Source organism: Strix uralensis, chromosome 12 (assembly GCF_047716275.1).
Source record: "Strix uralensis isolate ZFMK-TIS-50842 chromosome 12, bStrUra1, whole genome shotgun sequence".
NCBI lineage: Eukaryota > Metazoa > Chordata > Aves > Strigiformes > Strigidae > Strix > Strix uralensis.
In genome coordinates this window covers 2441502-2463500 of record NC_133983.1, presented here as the reverse complement: position 1 = coordinate 2463500, position 21999 = coordinate 2441502, and the positions used below count along the sequence as shown (strand labels likewise).

Here is a 21999-nt window from a genome sequence, read left to right as displayed (position 1 = left end):
CTGGCCCTGTCTGCCACCTTGCAGCCAAAGAAAAGCCAACAAAATGTCCCAAAGCGCCTGCTCAGCCTCCAAACCCCGCCTTCCAGCAAGAGGCTGAGTGCCTGGCTCACCCGGAGCATCCCTGTGGACACCCCAGCCCTGCACAAGGTCTCCCTCAGGCAGCTCCTGGCCTGGCAGCTGCGTTCAAAAAACCAGCAAACTCTTTTACTTTGGTACCTTCTTGCTGTGCTCCAAGAGTATGTTAGAGGGGTGAGCAGCTCCTGGCTATCGATGTGTTCACTGACCATAACTCACACACTGGAAAGCAGAGCCTTTCAGCAGTCAGCCCACGCACAGATCCTGGAGCCAAAAGTAACGACAGCAGAGCGATGGGTACACAGAATACATTTACATGTTTAGCAGACCGAGTACACAAAATAAATAATTCTGTACACTCTAATTGTAACGTTACAGACTAATTACAATGGTTCAGACTTCATCCTACAAGACAGTCCTTAGTGTAAAGACAGGACTCCAAAGGTGAGTCACAGAACTGGATGCTTCTCAAAACAGCCCTGCTAGGAGACTAATGGGACGCCACCGGAGTTACTTCCAAACTGTTCCAACCCAGCACCGGAAATTTGGCGACCAAAAATAACAGCAAGTGCCGGAAGACCTTCAGTCCCAAGAGCTTCCCGGGAGGTGTCTTTCCGTAGTGACAGGCAACAGGAAAACTCGCAGCATCTGGGCGCGCTCGCAGGAACTGCTCGTTTTTAACGCACCTCGTGGGGGCCGCGGATCTCCTCCACGCTCAGCACACACGCACAGCGCAACGTGATTTGCAACAGCAGCGAGTAGCCTGCCCATCTCACACGAGGGATCTACAGTATTATGGGGCGGGGAGGGGGGGGGGGACAGGAGAAGGAAAAAACTGTCATTGGGCAGGCAGCAGCCTCCCGTGATCCCTCCACCGCAGGGACACCGAGGGTGGAAGGTACCAAACCCCACGATGCCGTTGCCACCGCGCAATCCCCGCCGCTTCACATTTTTTTTTTGGCAAATTTACCGAACAGTGAGGCACAGCTGACATGCAGGCACCTGCCTCCCAAGCACCCAAGAGCTGCGTTCTTAATCCAGGTGGAAAGAGGAGCCTGAGTGGTCAAAAAAAGCACCAAAACCCTCCCAAGAGTGGTGCAGGCAACCCGGGGCTGGGTATCCGACACGGAGTGGTACAGGGACTTTGTGGTATCTTCCGGGACAAAGCTGAGCTGGTGAGAGGCCAGAACACAACCACCCCTCCCTGCAAATCCAAGGCTTCATCTGGAATACACTGCTGCCAGGGAACAGTTTGCAACTCCTCCAGAGGGTGTGATTTCCCCCCCCCCCCCCCCCCCCCCGGCTAATCTCTGTGTTGCTCTGCATCATTTAAAACACTAAATTAAGTCAGACAATGGAGATTTTAATCTACCCCACCTCAAACCCTCCAAATCTTTAGTATCATCACTTAAAATAGGAATATGGCCCCGTGCACTCTAAGAAGAGGCCTGTAACAGCCACACACTAGTTGTCCTGTGTTGCACCAGATCATCTTAAGCTGAGCCTGCACTGCAGGGTCCTCAAAGGGAGCCTTCTCCCACCAGCTAGGCACCATACAGATGCTTTTGCCTTGCTCCAGGACTCACCACGGCTCCTGCAGAGCCAAATCCAGAGTTGCTGCCCAGTAGCTGAATCAACCACAATTCCTATTCCAGTATGTGCATTATATAAAAGTTGGCTATGTTAGTACTTCAGCCAAACACCTGGGTAGAAAACAGGATGGAGAAATGCAGCAGGGTATAAGAAAGAATGTACATTACCAGAGCAGAAAAGATCTGACCTAAAAAAAGAAAATATCCAAATTCCAAAGAAGTTAAGAGTTTGAGGGTTTATCGTTTCCAAAACAAATATGTAATGCAGGCCCTGCACTGCAGCTGGTTTCCACACCACTACCAAAACCAGCAGGTCAGAGCCCTTTTGCCTGGGCTGACACTCCTCAGGAGCCTACAAAGCTGTCCCTCACGTACGGTTGTATGTTTCCAAGAACAACACAGCCCAGGAACTGGCAGGAGCATCCGGATGCTATCACAATCTCAGTGTTCAACAGCACAGACTTCTTCTGGATTGAAGGAAGGGGGATTTCTACCGCCACTGGGTTGACGTGGTAGTTTTTAGGAAGCTTGAGAAGGGTTACAAGAAGATCAAACATGGACAAATAATTGCTGTTTTAGCAAAATGCATAGAAAAATACATTACGTGCTCAAAAATCTGGATGCAAGTCTGTAGACCACCTAACGTTATTTCTGGAAGACCTTTTCACATTCATTTCCAGTAACCCTCAAAAAAAAAAAAAAATCAAGGAATCAACAGGCCATGTTCTTTGAAGGCATAATTCTCTCCCCCAAGAGAGCAGCCAAATTCCCAGGACAAAATGATGGGATTGTTTTACACAGTACTGCTAAGTTCCAAAAGACAAACAACCAGAATTCCCTTTACTCCTTAAAACTCCATTTCTCTGAAACACTGCGAAGCAACACCCTGAGCTGCTCCATCGTGTCTCGTGATGGAAGAAAGTCCCAAACCTGCTGATTCCTGCCCCAGCACCTTTAGGCTTTGCTTTCTCCTAGCGTTCCCTAAGATGTCTCCCCAAGGCAGGGTGCTCTCCTTGAGACACTGGAGGTTGACTGCACATCTTTTCCCCAGCATTCAGCATCCCTTCCAGCGGGTGCATGCAGAGTCACGCTCATCCCTGTGTGGGCTAAAATGCTCTTCTCCGGGATCAGCACAGGAGAAAACAGTGCCACGCTGAGAAGGCTGAACATCCAGGACTGCAGGTGTGGTTCAAGACTCAGCACACTAAACCCAGATTCCTCTTTGTAAGAGCATCTCACCCAGAAGCACTGGGAACGTAACTAGAAGAGGGCTGTACTTGGACAAGGACACATTATGGCTTGCCACTAGGTGTCATTCCAACTTCATTTTCATTGCATGAACAAAAGTACAGAAGACAAAAGCACTCTGAGATTTGCACTCCAGCTAATATAAAGACTGCAACTCAGCAATGGTCTGGAACATGCATTTGTTATCTGTGTTTTCCTGGCTAGTTCAGTACCAGAGGAAGCCTTTCAAAAAACCCTGCGAGCCAAAAAAAGAACCATCATTAAGAGCCAAAGAAGGAGATATAAAAAAATTAAACAGAAGGGCAAAAAAAAAAAACATTTCAGAGATTTCAGCTTCTAAAATCCCCAAACAAGGCACTCCTGAAAAGTGTAAACTCCTGAGACTTAAGATAAACTGAGCACTGAGGTGCTCCTATGGAATATATATGAAGACAGATGATCGAGATAATTCACAGTGAAGAGTTTCTTAGAGGACAGATTGAAGGCACCTGAACTATGGCTCAATATTACAGCACTTTGCCTGTCCCCCCCACCAGACCCAGCTGAAAGTGTGCCACAATTGTGAGGATAAAAGCACCCAAGGAATTGCTCTTAAGCTGGACCTTGCAACGTAGTGTTTGGACCATCACAGTTTTCCAGACAGAGTGAAAACAGAAAGATCACAGAGGACTCCAAGGGACACTTCGACAGAGCTCTGCTAGTCTCCCCTCTGCCCACGCATGTTATTGGCTGGGTATAAGAGTTCCTGCAAATACTGAATTTATAAAAAGAAGAGGGATTGAGCCAAGAGTGTTATAATCAAATGATGGAAGGAAAGCCTATAAAGATTTTCCCCATGTTTACATTGATTTTTCATGCAAACAAGAAAACATTGCATCTGTAAAGAGAATTAAGAGTTCTTTTTCTAGAAAAGCCAAAGCCTCTTATGGGTTGGACTTGGTCCTCTTTGATGCAATTCCCTAGGAGCGGGATGCCTGAGGACCACAAACATCTCCACAGCCTAAAGAGGCAGGCTGCAGCTATCCCTCCTGCCAATTCACCTCCCAGTCACAGAGTATCATCACAGAAAACTGACACTGTCAGGAATCTATACAGCAACATCTCGCTTCCCAAAACATATTCCAGCCCAAACTCACCACAAATGACATTGCTCTGAACTTTTCCTGGTGAAAAACCAATTGCTGAAAATAGGAATGAAGCAAAAAATTGTCACAGATGAAACAGACTTTTGTTGTGCTTTGTGAAGGTGGAGAAACAAGCCTGGTCAGACCAGAGCTCCACATCCTGACCTCCTCTCCACCTTCATCTATCCCCCACCCCACAAGAGGTGGAACAGCATGGGTAGACACCTGCACAACGCCTGTGCATTTTGATGGTCTAGTGGTTAAAGGGAAGGCTCTCAAGCTCTAGAGGTCTTGGCTCAGTTCATCAGTTTGACCTCCTCGCATAGGCCAAATACCTCTTTTAAGGATAAATATGCAAGATAATCCGGGGAGGGCCATGAAAGCACCCAGGAGGGAAAAGAGATCACAGTGGCTGGGTATGATGCTCCAAACATGCAGAAGACTTAACGAGTAACAGCTAAAAAACCAGAAGCCCTCTGAGAGAGCATCCGGCCATCTCTTAACATACAGGGCAAGAACAATTTTCCAGTTGTCTTAGAGTGGTTGCTGCTTTTGGAGAGCTGTTGGCAGTAATATGACAGGCACTGAATCGTTTATGAAGCAAAATGTGGCAAGCTGCCTGTTTTGTCAGAAATCACGTCTAGTTTATAGTTCACGGTAACGAACCAGGAAAACTACATGGGAAGGTAAAAGAAGCTGAGAAACTTTTTTTTTTTGCAGTCCACAGAGTTGAAAAAAATAATTTCTGGTAATTCTGTGGTATCCATTAATGCTGATGGAAGAAAGACTGCATGTGATATGGTAGGATGGCCACTCGGAGAAAGGGCAGCCCGCAAGGACGCAGAGTTTTCAAAATAATACGCAAAACCATGCAAAGAATTTAGAATTCACCCCTGCTACACATACTGGCTGTCCTCAGGTTTCCTCTGCTGTATTCCCCATTGCACGCTTGGACACACAAGGCTGTGCTCACAGTGGTTATGACCTATCCCAGCTTTGGGGTGGGAAGCGTATCCCTAAAAATGCCCTTTTGTTTTTTTTTCCTTAGCACAGAAAAACTCAGTCTTCTCCCACTGAAGCTGAGCAGCTTTGCTGTTTGCTGACAAAGAAGGGCTGTGGTCAGTACAGTTAGAGCTCCCTGGGGATGTGACTGACCACTTAAAACCTTGCTGACACTAAAACACAGTGTCGCAGCCATCAGTCCTGGGTGGAAGGGCCATGCTCACGAGCCCCTTGAGCTTGCATAGCCTGCGTCTCCAGTCCAGAACCAGGCAAGCCCTTCAAGTGCACAGCATGAAGCAAACCGTATGGCTTTGTACGAAAAGCTTCAAAAACCAGCATTCCCCTTCACTGCAGATGTTGTCTCTGCTATTACAAGAAGGCAAATCCACCCCGAGACTGTGCCAACAGCCCCCCTCTCCTGCTCTGACTAGTTGAGAAGATATCTCAGCAGGCTTGCACGAAGCTCAGCTCTATAGCACCCACCTCCCCTGAGAGGTCCTTCACAAGAGGCCCCCGCATCACCACAAGGAAACCTGAAAGGCAGCTCCTTCCTGTTGGATTTAAATCACACCTAACAGCTCCAAGGTTTTCCTGCAGTGTCTCCAGGGCATTATCTCTGCTGATGCTCCAGGATTAGATCTCCACTACTCAAGCCCCTATCCTGATGCTATGAAGCCATTTGTGGCCATCCCAACAGCTCCCAGCACCACCCCACTGTCCCAGGGGACAGCAAGACTGGGGCAGAACAGGCATGAAAAGCAAGGGAGCCCTGTAAAATCTGCAGACAGGGAGCAATACCTGGAACCACCGAAGTTTTGGTGAAGTGACATGGTTGGTAACAGTAGTCTGAAGGGCACAAGATGTGTAACAGGTCACAGACACGACAGGGCCACGTCACAGCAAGAATGAACCCAGCATGGTAGGCAATGGTCTTACCATAAATAGGGGAAGGATAATTCAAGGGGAACAGCAAGGAACCCCCCAAAAACCTGCCTTGCCAAAGACATCTCTCTGTGTACCATGAAGTTCCTGCAGCACAATGATCCTCTTCCCACCCCTCCACCAGGAGCACCCATCCAGTCCGGATCAAAGGAACCGGACTACAGCTCTGAGCTCGCAGCACTTCAGCCCCGTTGCCAATTTGCACAGCAGCTCTCACACAGCTTGAGCAAACCCTCGACGTCATCAGGTGGATGGCAGCCCTTGGGGGAAACCTCACAGCTTCCCAGACGTCATGGAAAACTGCTGTCTGGCATCTCCTCGGCACCGTACTGGGACAAGGAGCTGGTGGGCAGCACGCTGGTGAGTCAGAGCTATCCTACTCCTAATTGCATGTGACTCACCAGCTTCACTGCAAAGGCACCACAGAGTCTGACTAAACCAGTTCAAAATTTGTGTATATATGATTTTTAAATACATATACACACTCACAGGTGTATGTGCACACATACGTGCATGTACATACACATAAAGTGATTTTTTTTTTTTTTTCATATGCAAGTGAGAGAAACTTAACGCTCTGGAATTAATAAATAACTATGAACAACCAAGCTCCCAGGCTACAGAGAGAGCTCTTCTCCGCATGTGGCTCCTTAATTTGTGTATTACTTGAGGCTCTGAGCTGTGCTCTGAGCCCACAAGGGCTCCCCCGTTTCCTGCGTGAGACCCCACGGCACAGCTCGCAGGGTGTGACGGCCACCACGAGACTGCCTCTCCTCCGCACGGGGGGACACCTCCTCATGGGCGGGGGGGACACCTGGAGGAAGGGAGGGAGGAACCTGGATGTTCCTCACTGAGTGAGCGTGTGGCAAAGGGCGCTGCACACCTACACCGCAGAGAAGACATCTGGAAAGACGCCTGGCAGGTCCCAGCCCCCTGCTCAGCCAGTGTACTGCTGCTGGTAGCGCAGGTTGAGCTCACGCAGCTCCCGCTCCCGAACTCGCCGCGACTTGTTGGATTTGGTGGAGCGGCTGGAGCGGGTGGACTGCGCGGACTTGGTGCTCTGGCAGCGGGAAGACGCCCTCTTGAGAAGGTTTTGTGAGATGGAACGGTGTAGGTTCTTCATGGAGGAAGAGGCTGCCATGCTGACCACCCATGGGTGCTTCAAGGCCTGAAGGGCTGTCATCCTGTCACTGGGGTCCACCGTGAGTAGACGATCGATGAAATCCTTGGCCAGGTTTGACACACTGGGCCAGGGCTGAAACACAAGAGAGATAATTAGAATGAAACATCCTGCCACAGCTTTGCTGTTTAATTAACTCCTCCTATGACCAAAAGGCGCTTCAGGGCATTCTGCTTCTTCTGTTCTCTCTTTCATCCTCAAATCTTCCAAGTTGTAACCAACAGTATCTGCCCAAGGAGAATGAGACACAATTACTTCAAGAGACTCTTAGGGGGAGAGGCCAAATTAGTGGGAAATGTCTACATGTACATACGTGCAGTGTGGATCCCACCAGCAGCTGGGCTCAGGCACTCAGCCTGCCCAGTAGCTGACCCTGGATCCCAGTTTTCCCAGCTTCTGGCACCTGGGCACAGCAAGCCCTTGGGGCTGCAGGCCCCACTCCAGTTGTGGCACAGACCCCCTTGCTCACACCCTACAGACCCCTTGCACACTCAGGCTGTCCAGCAGCTGGCCCCGGATCTTCACTCCTCCCCACAGACACCTACACGCGTGTGCACACACACAAGTGGCCTGTCAACCCCCAGACCCAGCTGCCTCCCCAGCAGCTGGCTGGGACTTCCCTGGTCTCTCTGGTTGCCAGATCCTCCTATGGTTAGAGACACACACACACGGACACCCGCAGCTCCCAGGTCGCTTCACCCCCTCATCTGGCTCGACCTTCGCCAGCAGTCACACCCTCGGACACACACTTGCTCGCACACCCAAGCTGGCTCCAGTTGCTGCACCAAATGGACACGCACAGTCCCAGTGCTGGCCTTGAGGTCTCCCCCCTCATCTTCTCACACTATCTTCCAAAATCATAGAGGTATTACAAAAAGAACAGTAACAGTATCCCACTGAAGACCCTCTCAACCCAAGTGCTCTGTATCCGATGAAGCCATTAGTGCTTGAAAGCAAGTCATATTGCTCACAGAGGATGGATCCTGACACCAGATCCCTGGGTCTCTTCTGACCCTTCATCTTAAGGCATGCATCTAGCAAGTGAGCACTGACCTCTGCATCAATCCTGAAACCAAAACTAAAGACATTTTTCTGCTGTGGTACTCACTCTCACTCTGAGGGAGATCTAGATGTTGCTACTGGTCAACCCTGGAACAGCCAACTCAGCCCAGCTGGAAACAACCCCATAAAATGTTCTAAATCTATACGAATGTTAGATATAAGGAATTTTCAGGAATGCTTACCAAGGAAAGAGGAAGAATTTTTTGTTACAAAATACTAGTTTTAAAGAGACAAGCCAAAAATAATTAATTACTCCTATAATAAATTCCACCTATATCCCCCCCCAGTACACCAAAACATAGCCATAACAACTTATGAGACAAACACCTACAGCCATGCATGCTGGAATTGTTTAATTTCTGACAAAATACCATATTTGCACTAACATGAGAAGTGAGAACATTTCCTTTAGCATGAGGTGAAGGTTGGGCTGTGGACAAAGCTAGGAAGAAAACCGTGGCAAAATTCACTGTAAAAGTGGAGTGGAGGTGGCAGTATGGCTAGCATAAAAAAAGAAGTGTGGAATGGCTCTGGGCATGAGCAGGCTTCTGCAATCACTGGGTGTTGTGTGGGTCTCACCCCTCCTGAAACCACCGATACTGAATTTTTCAAGTACATGGAGACAACATCCCAAGCAGCATTAAAAAAAACCTGAGCAGATTAATGCAATGAAGTGAAGATTTCGATACAATAATTAAGGTCACGTACAAACACACATGTGTGAGTGGAAACAGCATGTGTAAAAATGTCTTAAAAAAGAAAAAGACTGCTATTCTGTGTCTCATTCCTCACTTTGTTTGGTGAGGAAGAAAAGAATTCAGCTATTTTAAAATCTGGGGTCCACCAACTGTACAGTCAGATATAATGACCTTTTCTTGTCCAAATGGGCTAAAAAAGATATGTCCTGATTTTTTTTGAGGTCTGCAATTTATTGCTACCAAAAGCAATTTTCTCTTTCAAAAGACTCAAAGGCAAGAGATCTAATCCACAGGAGGATTTTATAATGAAAGGCAGGAGAGAGTTACAGCACTGCTCCCAGCCCCGGACAGTCAGCGGCGTGGCCAGGAAAGATGAACTCAAGCTCTAGCTAAGAAACTGGCTACTAGAATGATCCGGGTACAGAAAGTTTTATTTTACAAGCAATGACTAAAACAGTCTGGCTTACTCAGCTTAGCTAAAGTGGGATATATGATCACTGCCAATAACTCTGCAAGAAAGGGGAGTGAACATGGTATGAACTACTTGATATAAAGAAAATAGTGGTACATGAATAAAAAACTATAAATGTTCCTGAATGTATTCACGATAGAAATGGAAATACTTAAGAGCCAGAGTGCTCAAAAAGGAAGCACAGTCTTCTTCTGTGGATCAGACACCACCTCTGTGCTTTGAAACCACATCCAAAATCCACTCCCCTCAATGTTTCCAGAACAAAACCAGTTAAAAAAATTCTTAAAATTCAAGCTGTCCTGTCTACTTCTTTCAAATATAATTAGTTTGTCATGACCTGCCTTAAAACACTTTTTCTTAGCTGATGAAACGTGTCTTGGCAATGAATGGTAAGAAAAAAACCAGGTGCCTGTTAGAATAGAACAGGGACAATCTTTGATCAGAGACTCATTAAAGTGTTTGTTTATAAAGAGGATAAATAAAATAGCAAAAAACCTTTTCAAATGTAGCAAAACCCACAATAAAGGCTACAATTGCAATTGAACACGCTGGTCTGTTTTGCAGAACTATGGACCCTTCGAAGAGCTCAGCCTTTGAGCTATTTATAACAATAAAACCAAAAAGCCAAATCTGCCTCTGCCGCAGGGAGATATAAATTGCATTTCAAGCCTATAGATTTCCTACCAGACTTCTGGATAAGGTGCTTCCTTGGTTAAATAACAGTGAAGGGAATCAACTTGCAGGGTTTAGTCTTTATTGGCATAATCTCAGATAATACCAGGGTTGTCCCATATGTCAACTGGCAGGTCAGCGCATCACCTTCCTTTAAAACCCCGGATCTCCAGTTACAGATGACCTTTGGGTTCTCTCTTCCACAGATGGACAGATCCAAAGGAAACCCAGCACCAAGAGGATTTACCTCCAGTTTTACCAGGCTTGCCCTTCAGAAACTTTTAAAAGTCTATTTTCTGTAGCTTTTTTTTTTTTAGACTCATTTAAGTTTTCAGCTATTCATACAGTTAAAATCGTAAATTCATCATTACCTATCTACACCCCAATGACTTCCAATCAGTTCCTTCTGTGTCCTCCTCCTAGCAGACAGAAAGCTCACCCCGCTGTTTCATTCATGGAGGACTCATTTTCCACTCTCCAAATAATGCTGAGACCTCTAAGCTAACAGTATGTCTGTCCAATTTACTGACTTTAACTCAAAGTGGTATTAAATACTGGTGACAGTTCTACTCTCCTTGCAATGATAACTTTTTAAGAACTCTTTACCACCATCTTCATCACTGTTACCAGCCGTTGAGAAGACTGAGATACCTTGAAACAGCTTTTGTCCCACTCATGCAGAGAAAACACATTCACACAACTCTAACCTCAGTGTTTTTCCTGGGGTATTTCTTTCCATCTGTCTAAAAATCTTTCACCTTTCTGAATATTGTCTCTTGCCAGGATGTCCGTCCTCTCTTTTTTAACTAAATCCAAAGAGATGCAAGAGATGCATTCAAATAAACAATACTTGAGGACTGACACAACAACACTTTTCTTGGAAATGCATCTTTAGAACGTGCAGGAGAGCATTATTTCCTCTCGCAAATGTTCGTAACTGCACAGATCTGCAGCTTGAGGCAACCTGAGAGCTATTTTGCCATTCAGATGCATTCAAACTTCAGTCCACTGATGGCTGCCCAACACAGAGCAGGAGATTCTGGCAGGTGAAATGAACCTCTAAACACCAGGAACAATATTACTTCAGTCATTTCAAGTCATATTAAAAGATGGCAAACGTGGTAATTTAGAATATGAAGAAATCCATGAAGAACATACCAGTCTGAAGACCTAGAAACTGTGAGTACGTCACCAGCCTAAGCCTTGTGAGGCCTGTGCACTGCACCAGTCCAGTTTAATGAAACCTAAAGAAGAATAAACTCCAAACAAAAGCAAACTGGATTTCTCATTATTCCAATTACTCTAGTTTCACCACAAACGCTGAATATGGAGTACCTGCAATTAGATTTTTCTTCTGGTCAGCGAACACAAATCAGTTTATTGATCTGTTTATGCAGACAGAGGTTTCATTTGCTGCACCATACACATCTTTGGTTTTATTTCATTGAAGTCTTTTCTTTAAAAATAGGTAAGGCTACATTCTACTGAAGCACTGAGTGGAATGAATTTAACAATTTTCAACCCTAGTCCCTGGAGAAATATATCCACTCTCTGGAAACCTTGCATCAGTTGGCAAAACAGCAGTTTTAACTTAGCAAAACCCCAGGAACCCTCCCGATTAATATTGCAGGGCAGCTGCGGGAGCTTGTGTAACAGCTGAGGAAGGTCCATGCTGGTGTGTTTGGGGAACACCAAGAAGGGTGTGTGTGCAGGACCCGAGGTGCATTCACACGACAGGACTGACGCGATCTAGAGGAGATTCTACCCCTCTGCTTCTCTGAGGAGAAACAGAGAATGGCTTGGAAGGAAAATCCTCCCATCCAGTGGTCATGAAACACGGCAAACCCCATCAGATAGCCTTGCCTTTAATCTCACTGCTGCAGTGACAAATTCCTCTCCTTTGTTGCACAAAAATGCCACAAAAATGAAGAGAAGTCACCGATACTTGTTCACTTGGCAGCCCTGTTCCTCTAGGAACTGATTTCAAATGCAATGCGGTGTGAGTATAACTTCCGTGCCGTTCCCTCTGTTAGACTGCATTCCTCCAGAAGGGAAAGGTACTACAGTAGTTCTGGTGGCTTCCTACATATCTTAAAAAAAGGTAGAATAGCCATGTTCTGAGCAGAACCTCAGCAGTACTTGCTGAATGCCAGCAGAGACCTCCGACACGTGACCGGCTCTTCAAACAACTGCAACCAAGTCCTCTGGGACAGCTGCTGCAGCATCCGCTTCACAACCCTCATTTCTCATGAGACAGACACTGGATACATACTAGTTTTATGCTGGAGACTATTTGCCCTCACGTTGGAGGACTGAACATCCTCTGGAAAGTAATGTCTGTAACTCTGGAATTTAGCAGAATGGCTAAAAACACAATCCACCAGAATTAAAAAAAGAGGGGGGGGGGGGTGGGGGGAGAGCAGAAGAGCTGCGGTAAGTAAATCTGAATAGCTCACCCTAATGCAGAAATAACGAGGGTCCCTGCAACCCAAAGGAAACAACAGTACACCTTTACTCTTGTGTGCAGGCTCAGCAGAGCCTGCCACCATTTTGCTCTCCTTTATCTAATCATCAAGAAGCACAGGCAAAGACTTACCAGCTCATGCTTACAGGACAACAGCTCTAAGGCGCTCTCCCTCTGTTCACCAGGCAGGAGAAGGACTGCCAGGCTTCTGAGATCAGAAGAGATAAAATGCAGTAAAGCCTAGTACTACTGTAAGCTGTGAAGGACCCTTAAATTAAAACAAAAATACTCCCACCAAACCCACCTCCTACCTACTAGCACAAACCTTCAGGCATGCAGAGATCCCTAGGAGGCAGGAAAGACTGCTGAACTTTCTCTAGTGACTGTGAGGATATTTGAAACAGAAAACCAGTGATTAGTAACTCATGATCTTTGAGATGAGCTGTGCAGTCATCCATTCCTTATTTCTATCTTCTGTGCAGAGTTACCCTGTTCAACAACTGAATCCAAGAGATTAATAGGCCTCTCAGGAAGAGGGGAAAGAAAATGGGCTGTAAGGATGTATAAGGACATCATATATCTAAGAACTGCAGTTATTGGCAAAATTCCCTCCTCATCAGAGTGCCTGTCCCCTTACATCCCTCCTGGCCCAGGTGACACTTTTCAGCACCTGCACCTTCGTAGATAACCTAGAGGAGGACCACAGGGTCGCTCAGGTGGCATAGGGTCACTGTTCAATGCTCAAACTCCAAAGTCTCATCATGCTGTCATTGCCTGGCGAAACTGTGAATGAAGTCTGAGATGGCAACCAGGCAACCTTCTGACAGACCCATTTCTGACAGGTGACCTGCTTGAGCCTGACTACAGCAATCTCCAAGCTAACTCCTCCCTGACCATCCAAGAGGTCTTCTCGACCCCATGGGCGCAGCACTCAGTGCACAAGCCTACACACACACACTGAAGCTACCTGACATTTTCCCTAGAAAGTCAAAGCCGCAGAGGAATCTTCTGGTTAGCCCTGTGCAAATAAAAGAACCACCAGTCATCTGACTTCCAAACTTTGCTTTTAGTCTTGACAGTACCCACTGAAGGAAAAATACATATTGATTTCCTGATTCCTACCCAAGTTACATGTTGTTTTCAGGAGAACTGACCTGAGCTCTAAAGACGATGTTATGGGGAAGGTGGGGGACACCCAGAACTGCAAAGGCCTGAATCTCCCTCGCCAGTCAGTCTTTACAAAAACATGAAGCACAAAGCATGTTAGCACAGCTGCAAAAGATCACTCTTAGGTCAAAAATACTGTATCCCACTTCCACTGATTTCTAGGATGAGTCTGATCGAGCACTAGAGAAGCCTCAAAGCACCAGGGAGGGTGAGAGGCCCTACAGGAGCACACGGGTTCCTGCCAGGTTCACCTACAGAAAACCATCAGACAGCTACTTTAAAGTTTTACAAGATAAAAAAGATTTACTGGGAATAAGCCTGCCCCAAGAGATAGACTGGGTTGAATACATGCACCTGGTCAGCGGGACTGCCTTCATATCGTGCCTTACTGTTAACAGCAACACTCCATGCCACAGATGATAAGCACGCCGTTTCTGTTGTTCATTCCCATTTTGATGCTGCACCCTCCACTGTGCCAGCACAAACGGTTTGGTCTGCGCAACCAATACGAGCCAAATCAGGGAGTTTCTGCTAGTTTTTCTGCTGGGGTTTTCAGCCACCATTCCTTGGCATGATTCACCAGATGGCTGCAGAAGCAGCTACATCAGCCCAAGTGAGCAACTGGCACAGAGTCCAGAATTAGCAGCATTTCAACCAAGTATGAAACCACCACCACAGTCTGTCTTACAGCCTTAATGACAATGGGAGAAACTCCTGCGATGGAGATTTGTAGCTCTGGCCCCTCAGGAACGACAGCTGCCGCTTCTGAGGTGTGCCAGCATTTCCTACAAAAGCATCTCCTGAACTTCTAAGCTGCATAAAACATGGGGCGCATCATCGAACTGCAGCCTCGGCCCTGCTAGATAAAAAATTCGGGGGAAAGCATTGTTTACAATGCCTTAAAGAGCTCTCAAGTGTGCTATGTTTTATTCAGACTCAGGCTCTGAGTCTGGAGGAGGAGGAAAAGCAAGAAATCCTCCTCTGAGTGTCACATAGGCTAGGTGGTTGCATGCAGTGCTAGGCCTTCTGTGATTAAATCCCATCACCACCCCTGCTTGTTACTCACATCAGCATAAAAGCTATTGAGGCCCCGTCCACGCCAGCATGCGGGGAACAAACAACACGCTGTTCTCCAGTTTGAACAACCAACCCACCTCTTTCACTTACAGCCGAAGCGAGCACGAACCTGGCGTACACCGCAGAGAGCTCCCAACGTGCGCGTCTGAAATAAAACGCTGACCTGCGTTACCAACGCGAGCCTTCTCGTCTAACTAAGCTAAAGCTAGGTGGGGGTGGGAGCCAGCACTCCGTAGGCAGAGCAGCTTTCAGGGCTGATTTCAGATATCAGAGTCCTTGAATTTTACTCTGCCTGGGATAGGAGCGCACGTTGCTGTCAAGCGGTCACCAAAACCTGCTCTGCAAACAAGCTAACAAGACAACTGGTTTATGTTGGCTTTTTACTTGTTTTTAATTTAAAAGAGGTTTCCAATCCATTTTCCTGTTGGACACTAGTTCTTTAAAATATTTCTACTATATTCATGTTTCTAAGGTTTTTTCTTTTCCTAAGTATTTTTTTAAATCAGATTTCAGAAGTCTCTAGATTTCAGCAGTGCATCTTTTGCCACATACACACTCATACCCCTGTGAGGACAGGCCATACAGATACCATCCTTCAAGAAGCTGCAAAGACCACCCTTGACCTGGGCAGGCAGAATTTTTAACATAAAGGAGTTTGTTCTGGATGTTAATTACATGCATCAGGACGAGCCTTTCCTGCCCTGCAGAACCTATGTGGGATGCAAGGCTTGCAAGAGCTGCTGTCTATCCTACAGACACACCTGGCCATTCCACTGCTTGGAACTGTTCACCACTCTATGTTCACCAACTGCTGCTGTTTGCAGTCCCATTGAAGACATCTGGACCGTTAAAAACCATTAACAAGAAAGTCAGTCTGGACACAAATGGCACCCAGGTATCACAAACATGAAGAGCAAAGGCTTTTCTTTTTACCCCCACAAAAACGACTCAATCTAACACATATGTATGGTGCTGGAGGCAGGGCACATCTCTCCACCTTGTCGTTTTTTGGAGTCACTGCATTTTAAAATCCAGATCTCTGTTGTGGTAGACAGATGACATGCTGTTAGCTATTAAAAATAAATGAATCGAAGGTCCTCTTTGGCACTACTTCTTTCATACAAGAGCGGTGTCCATTCTGTGAGGCACCTGAACAGTAAAATCTGCACCGCTGTAGAAGTCTTGGCAAAACAAGCATTAATGTGCTATTGGGCAAGGACGTGATCCGGACGGCACCACAGGCTGCTGGCCAGAGCATCAACATCAACACAGCTGTTTTGCCTAATTTAGGAGGTTCTCGCATGACTTTAGAAAACAAAGCGTCAACTCCGAAGGAGCAGGTTGGGGACAGCATCTATGAGATGTAACATGCTGAACCAGCCTAGGACTGCGCTGAGTCTCCAGTAAGGAGGCTCACACAGTCCGGGGTGTCGTTCAGCCCACAAACAGTTGCAAGGAGGTGATCAAAACCAACCAGTTCAAAAGGGCTGGAACAAAGAGTTTCCAATGAAAAGATGTAACGTGCTAAAGTCTGCGCAGGACAGATTCCCAAGCATTCGGCATTAATTTGTTGATGTGGGGAGGAGGAATAAAGGAAGGATGAAAGAGGAAAATACAACAGCCCTTTAATAATCCACAGCATTATAAGTATGCACAGCCATCTGGTGCTGTGAACTTCTATAACCCAGCTTTTCGAATGGAAATAGCCAGCCGATTTTCCCTGTACAGGCACCAAGTATTCAGTTAGAATCATGCAGTAAAATTACTGCAGCTACAAAAACAATAAACACAAAGCTTTTCTCTACAGCCAGGGACAGCTCTTCTAACTGTAATGCCTAGGGAAATAACTGGCGTGTTAAGATGGGGTAATACCACATTTTAGCTTGGATCGCTTCACATCCATCTCTCAAAAACGTGTCAGCAAGTTACGGTTGGACGGAGGGGACTTTAACCACTACCTTGACTGAGAAATTGTATGTTGAGAAAGTTCACGGTCAAGAAACCTGGACTTGGAATAATACAGGTGAAAAGATGAGATCACCGAGTACAGACTGCTAGAGACTGCCATCAAAAAGGCAAGCAGGGGAGAGTCAGAAATTTCCAAAGGTATTGCTATAGCACCAGTTCACAACAGTATTTGCAGTAACTAAACTGAGAAATACCTTTTCCAATCTGTTCATAACATCTGGGTATCCTGACATCTTCAGTGCTTTTATCCTCAAAGGAAAACATCTATTGGATCTGAATGATGTTCTCTCATTCTGAATTATTATCTTAAGAGATGGATTGGGCAAGAACTGGGACTGACGCTGATAGGTGTTTCTATGTACAAATTCAGAGTAACCATTTAACGAAGAAACAGTGGTCCCCTGTAGGGAGGAAAAGACTTCCCCAGGGAGGGAGAATATCTTTTATCACGCTGATTAGTGCAATGGTAGGGATGAACAGATAAGCTTATAACCTTCCACATACACACACATACCCTCCTGCAGGCTTCAAGCTGTTGATGCACAAGCCCTGAGTGCTTACAAGAGAATAAACAAGGGGGAGGAAATCCTAAGACAATCTTAGCTGCTAGTCCAACTGTGCCCTGATCCCCAGCTGGCACCAGCTCTCCTCTGCTGCTCGGGACAGCACGGAGGCTCCTTTAACCTCCTCGAGCCCAAGCACCACACGCAGCATGCAGATGAGGAGCTTTGCTGCAAACATCAGCCAGTCCTCAGGCTCCAGCAGAAGAGCAGCACCTGCCCTGCTGCCTGGCTTAACTTTTCTTTCTTCCTTATAGTCACTCTTCCAATTTTAATCAGAATCCAACCCAGGCATGGGTCAGAGGAGGTGACATGCTCCTTCTTCCATCCAAGTATTTCCTGAAAGCCCAGGTTTAGTCCTTCCCAAGTTAGGCCTGTATGGCCCAATCTAACAATATTCCTGTTTCTCTCCCAGAAAGCCCTGTTTTGGGTAGGCAACATGGATATAAACTATAGCCACTTTTAAAGTGCACAAAACATCAGGAGACACTAAAAGTAGGTTTGCTTGGTTTATCACAGTTCAGTCCTGGGTGACTGGTTTACAGTCATTTTTTCCTGGCACTATTTGGGATGTTTTTGGTAGAATCCAGAGCAGGACGACTGTTCTGGATCTCACTGGGCTGCATTTCTCCTTATTACCTTCTCAGCCTCTTTCAGCATCCAAACTATTCAGAGATTATGCTGGACAACAAAGTATGTTATTGAAACTGCACCAGACTGCATATACACAAGAAGAAAAAATTAAAGTAGCAAGGACAACTCAAACACCCCTACCTTACACATAGTGAATTCTGCAGCTATAATCTTATACCGATGTGATTTTTTTTCCTTGCTATAAACTACCTTGTTCTTTCCTATATTCTTGGGTTTTTTTCCAAAAAGAAGATCAAAAGGTTTCAGTTTGCTACATGGAATCACACTAACTACTGTTGAGCCTGGCCATCCCCCAGTTCAAGAAGGATGTGGAGAAGATCCGGGCGAGGGCTGCCAGGATGGCCAGGGGTCTGTGGTATGTGGCCTTCAAGAAAGGGTAGAAGGAGTTGGGCTTGTTGAGTCTGGCAAAGAGAAGCCTAAAGGCAATCTAATAACAGATTACATTTATTTGAAAGTAGTTATAAGGATTACAGAGTCACACAGCAGGTCCAAATGATACAAGGGGCAACAGGGAGAAGTTGCACTTTGGAAGGTTCGTACCAGAAAATACCAGGGGAAGGGCGGTGCAACCCCGGAAAAGATCACCAGGGAGGTGGGGGATCTCCATCCCTGAAGCCTTTCAAGACTTGGGAAGACAAAGTCACAGCCAACATGATCTAGTATCGGCAACAGTCCCATCTCAAGCTGAATGGGATTACAGACCTCCAAAGGTCTCTTGTAACCAAGGTTTCTATGATCCTAGTTGCTTCTCCTCCCTGTCCCTGGCCAGTACTGTCATCTCCCCTCCACGGAAGCAGCACATCCCTCCCCCCTACACGCACCACTGCCCAGGCTCCCTCCCACACGCTTAACGGAGTCAAGTGTGACACAAATGGTTCAGAAATAAACATGCTGATCAGCTCTCTGGATAAATTTGGACTGATATTTAATTACCTTTCCCGAAGCAAGGATGTGAATTTAGTTCTCTCTCCTACTGAGCCACTGACTTTTGTAAAATTCATAGAAACTTCAGGCCTTTGAATTCTCCACATTGCTCAAATTGGGTAGAAAGTGACCTTAGAAGTTAAATGGTTAATTGTGAGAGATTGAAAGACATAGCACAGTTCCACAGACTTTGCTTCCTTGGGAAATCAGGGTAAAAACAGGGCTGCAACGGACATCCAGGGATCATCCAATCCCTCCCACAGTCCCCAAAGGATCCACCGCAGATGCATCATTCCTGACAGATGACTGCCTAACTTGCTCTTCAAGACAGCTTCAGCAATCCTCTGGGTAAAGTTTTTTTAGGAGCAGGAAACACTAGTGTTGTAAAAGGTCTAATATGAATCTTTCTAAGAGCAATTTAAGGCTTTGACATAATCTGGAAAAGAGATTATTCCTTCTTCTCTTTGAAGCAGCCTTTTGCATATTTGCAAACTGCTATGACAACACCTTCTTTAGGCCAAACAGCCTAAAATGTTTCCATCTTCCGGAGACTGTGGTTTTTTGACTCACAATTGTTTTTGTTGATCTTCTGTCAAGTCTCTCCGCTTGGCCCGCGGTGTTTTTGAAGTCCGCTGCCCAGAAGTGTCAGAGCTTCGGCTTGGCATGCTGCATCAGCCACTAAATGCAGCAGGATTACACCACACACAGCCTGTCTTTCTTTTCATACACCCCAGTACATTTGTCTTTTTCCACAAGTGTTATACTGCTGTCTCGCATAATAGTTTGTGATTCATAGACAGATCCTTTTCTGAGAAGCCAACACCTCCAAATCTTCCGTTCTTCACCTATTTTTGTGCACTAACTTAGTCTTATTTTTAAAAAAAATTGCACCTGCCATTGAATTGCTCAAATTTGTTAGGGCCATCTGGAATTCAATGCACTTTGCAGCCCTTCCAATTCAATGTCATCTGCAAATATAATGAACACACTCTCCCCCTTCCCTCAGTCAGTAAAGCCCCAAATACCACTGGACCTTTGGCAATTTCTAGAGAACTGTAGTCACTACATATTCTACTTTGTTGATGAGCCGCCGGTAAGTAAATGCCAATTTTAACACAATAGGTTTGGGGAAATACAAGATTTGGTCCCCACACTCTCCCTGCTTCACCTGTGGCAGATTTTGAAAGCGCCATGCAGCAGAACCTGCCTGCTGGCTTCTGTCCCCAGAAAGACTGAAAACATTATTTTCCTAGCTTCTAGGCAAAAGAGTTTTGCTCAGCATGAAGGGCAGATGAGGACAAAATGATTTGTAGCAGTAAGTGCAGAAGCATAGTTTTTCCTAGTGCCAAACCCTCTCTCCCACAGCACTTCTCACCCATTGACACAGAAGACACCAGCTGATGCAGAGGACATGTGAGGCAACGCTGCTTGCCCAAAGCAAGGAGAAGGCTCCCTGCTTCCAGAAGTCAAGGAATCCTTCAAATCGTGCCTCTCCTTTGCCTGCAGATGTGGGTAATTCACCATTTCTGTTAAGAATGGTTATTGCACTTACTCATTGGATTTATCCATATTGACAATTTGGGAGCCCCACATGCCTGGCACACGTTCAGCGCACAGGGAAGTTTTCCAAAGCAAGGCTATCAAGTGCTACAATACATTTCCAAACAGGGATTTTTCAGAGACCATAGAACACTTCCATGAAAGAGATAAAGATACCTCCAATATCCATCCTTGCCGAGCCCCTGTGCCAAACACTGGAGGTACAGGAACTCCTACAAATTTTGGAAGAGGGGTGTGCTGTGAAATTATTTTACATTCTCATCCAAGAGCCAAGCTAGTTTTCCTTAATTTTGCAATATCAGCCTCTTGAGCAAAACAGTAGCTTAAGAATGCCACCAAGAATTTCTGAAGCTTATAAAGCTAAAAGCAAATGAAAAAAAAAATACAGAGGACTGGGTGGAAAGAGATAAGAAACTTTAACGCAGGTATTCCTATCAGGATCTGATATAATAGTATATAAAGTCTTTTGAGTCATCTCAGCTATAATGAGAAACCTTTCTTATGTCTGAGCTACACAACCATTCTCAAAATAATCAGACTGTGAAAGAATCCCTTAGAAATTATTCTTCAGACATGGACAAAGGTAGGAAACATGCAAATGCTTTCCTTCTCAGACAGCTCAATTCTACCTTGTTAGGTACAAAATCAAACTCTTCAGTTAATCACTCCAAGCGCCTGAAATGCTGGGTGCGTTTGATGCGTAGGGTGTCTCCTGCTGATGGAAGTTCAGGGCTATAGACACACAGCCAGGCATACATCCACACCAGCAGTTAGGTGCAGGCTGCATTAACAGCAGGTATCTCTTAACAGCCACTAGCAGAACGTTCTGCCTCTCCTCGACTTCTCCGCATGGCTCCCATTTCACCAATCAACACTAATCTGGCATATTAGTAAAAGCTCAGTTTTCAGGAAAATCCATAAAACCATCCACTTAAAATAACAAATGTATTGGAAAACATGCCTGGGATTTCTGTCTTAGCACTCACTCGGGGCAGCAGGAGGGCAAAGCAGCAGGGTGGTGAGAACGATAAGATCGGAAGAGCCAGCCCTTAAGCTCATGCTCTGAAACTGGGAACTCAGATGCACCGCTGCTGGCTTGAGCCACCCCTTCCAGCTCAAAACAACTCACCCAGTTCCCTTGCGTCTACCAGCCTGAAAGCTTCAATTGCAATCTTGTCAGATTTCGGGATTTCAGGGATTAGGTAAAGAGACTACCAAGAAAAACTTCGAGCTTAGGAAGAATCTTTTTAACCATCCAACTCAGTACCAACAGAAGCTTTTTACAGCTGAAAAGAGATTTTAACTATCTGAAATCAAAATCTTGACTTCCTACCTACGCCACGTATGCTGGTTAACTCCTCCTTTGTCTCATCCCAGGGCAGAAGCACACTGCAACTGCTAGGGAAGTCCCAAATTTTGGTCAGAGGAAACCCAAGACATCTTTCAGCAGCAGTTTGCTCCAAATATATCAGGTCCAGCTCTGTAAGGCAGGGTCAGTTACAGGCCACAAAACGATTTATAACAAGGTGTGTGTTCACAGCCCTTCTTTGCAGAGCTC

The 21999-nt window shown here is 45.9% G+C and overlaps 1 protein-coding gene across 2 annotated transcripts in view; it reads right to left on the bottom strand.

The window, feature by feature from the left end:
* Positions 1–373: 373 nt before the first annotated feature.
* Positions 374–21999, bottom strand: part of PSKH1 (protein serine kinase H1) — a 38392-nt gene continuing 16766 nt past the window's right edge. For both annotated transcript variants that reach the window (XM_074881410.1, XM_074881411.1), the window contains exon 4: positions 374–7238. In XM_074881410.1, the coding sequence (XP_074737511.1) occupies positions 6921–7238 (318 nt within the window). In that variant the 3' untranslated portion in view covers positions 374–6920. The remainder of the gene's footprint in view (positions 7239–21999) is intronic.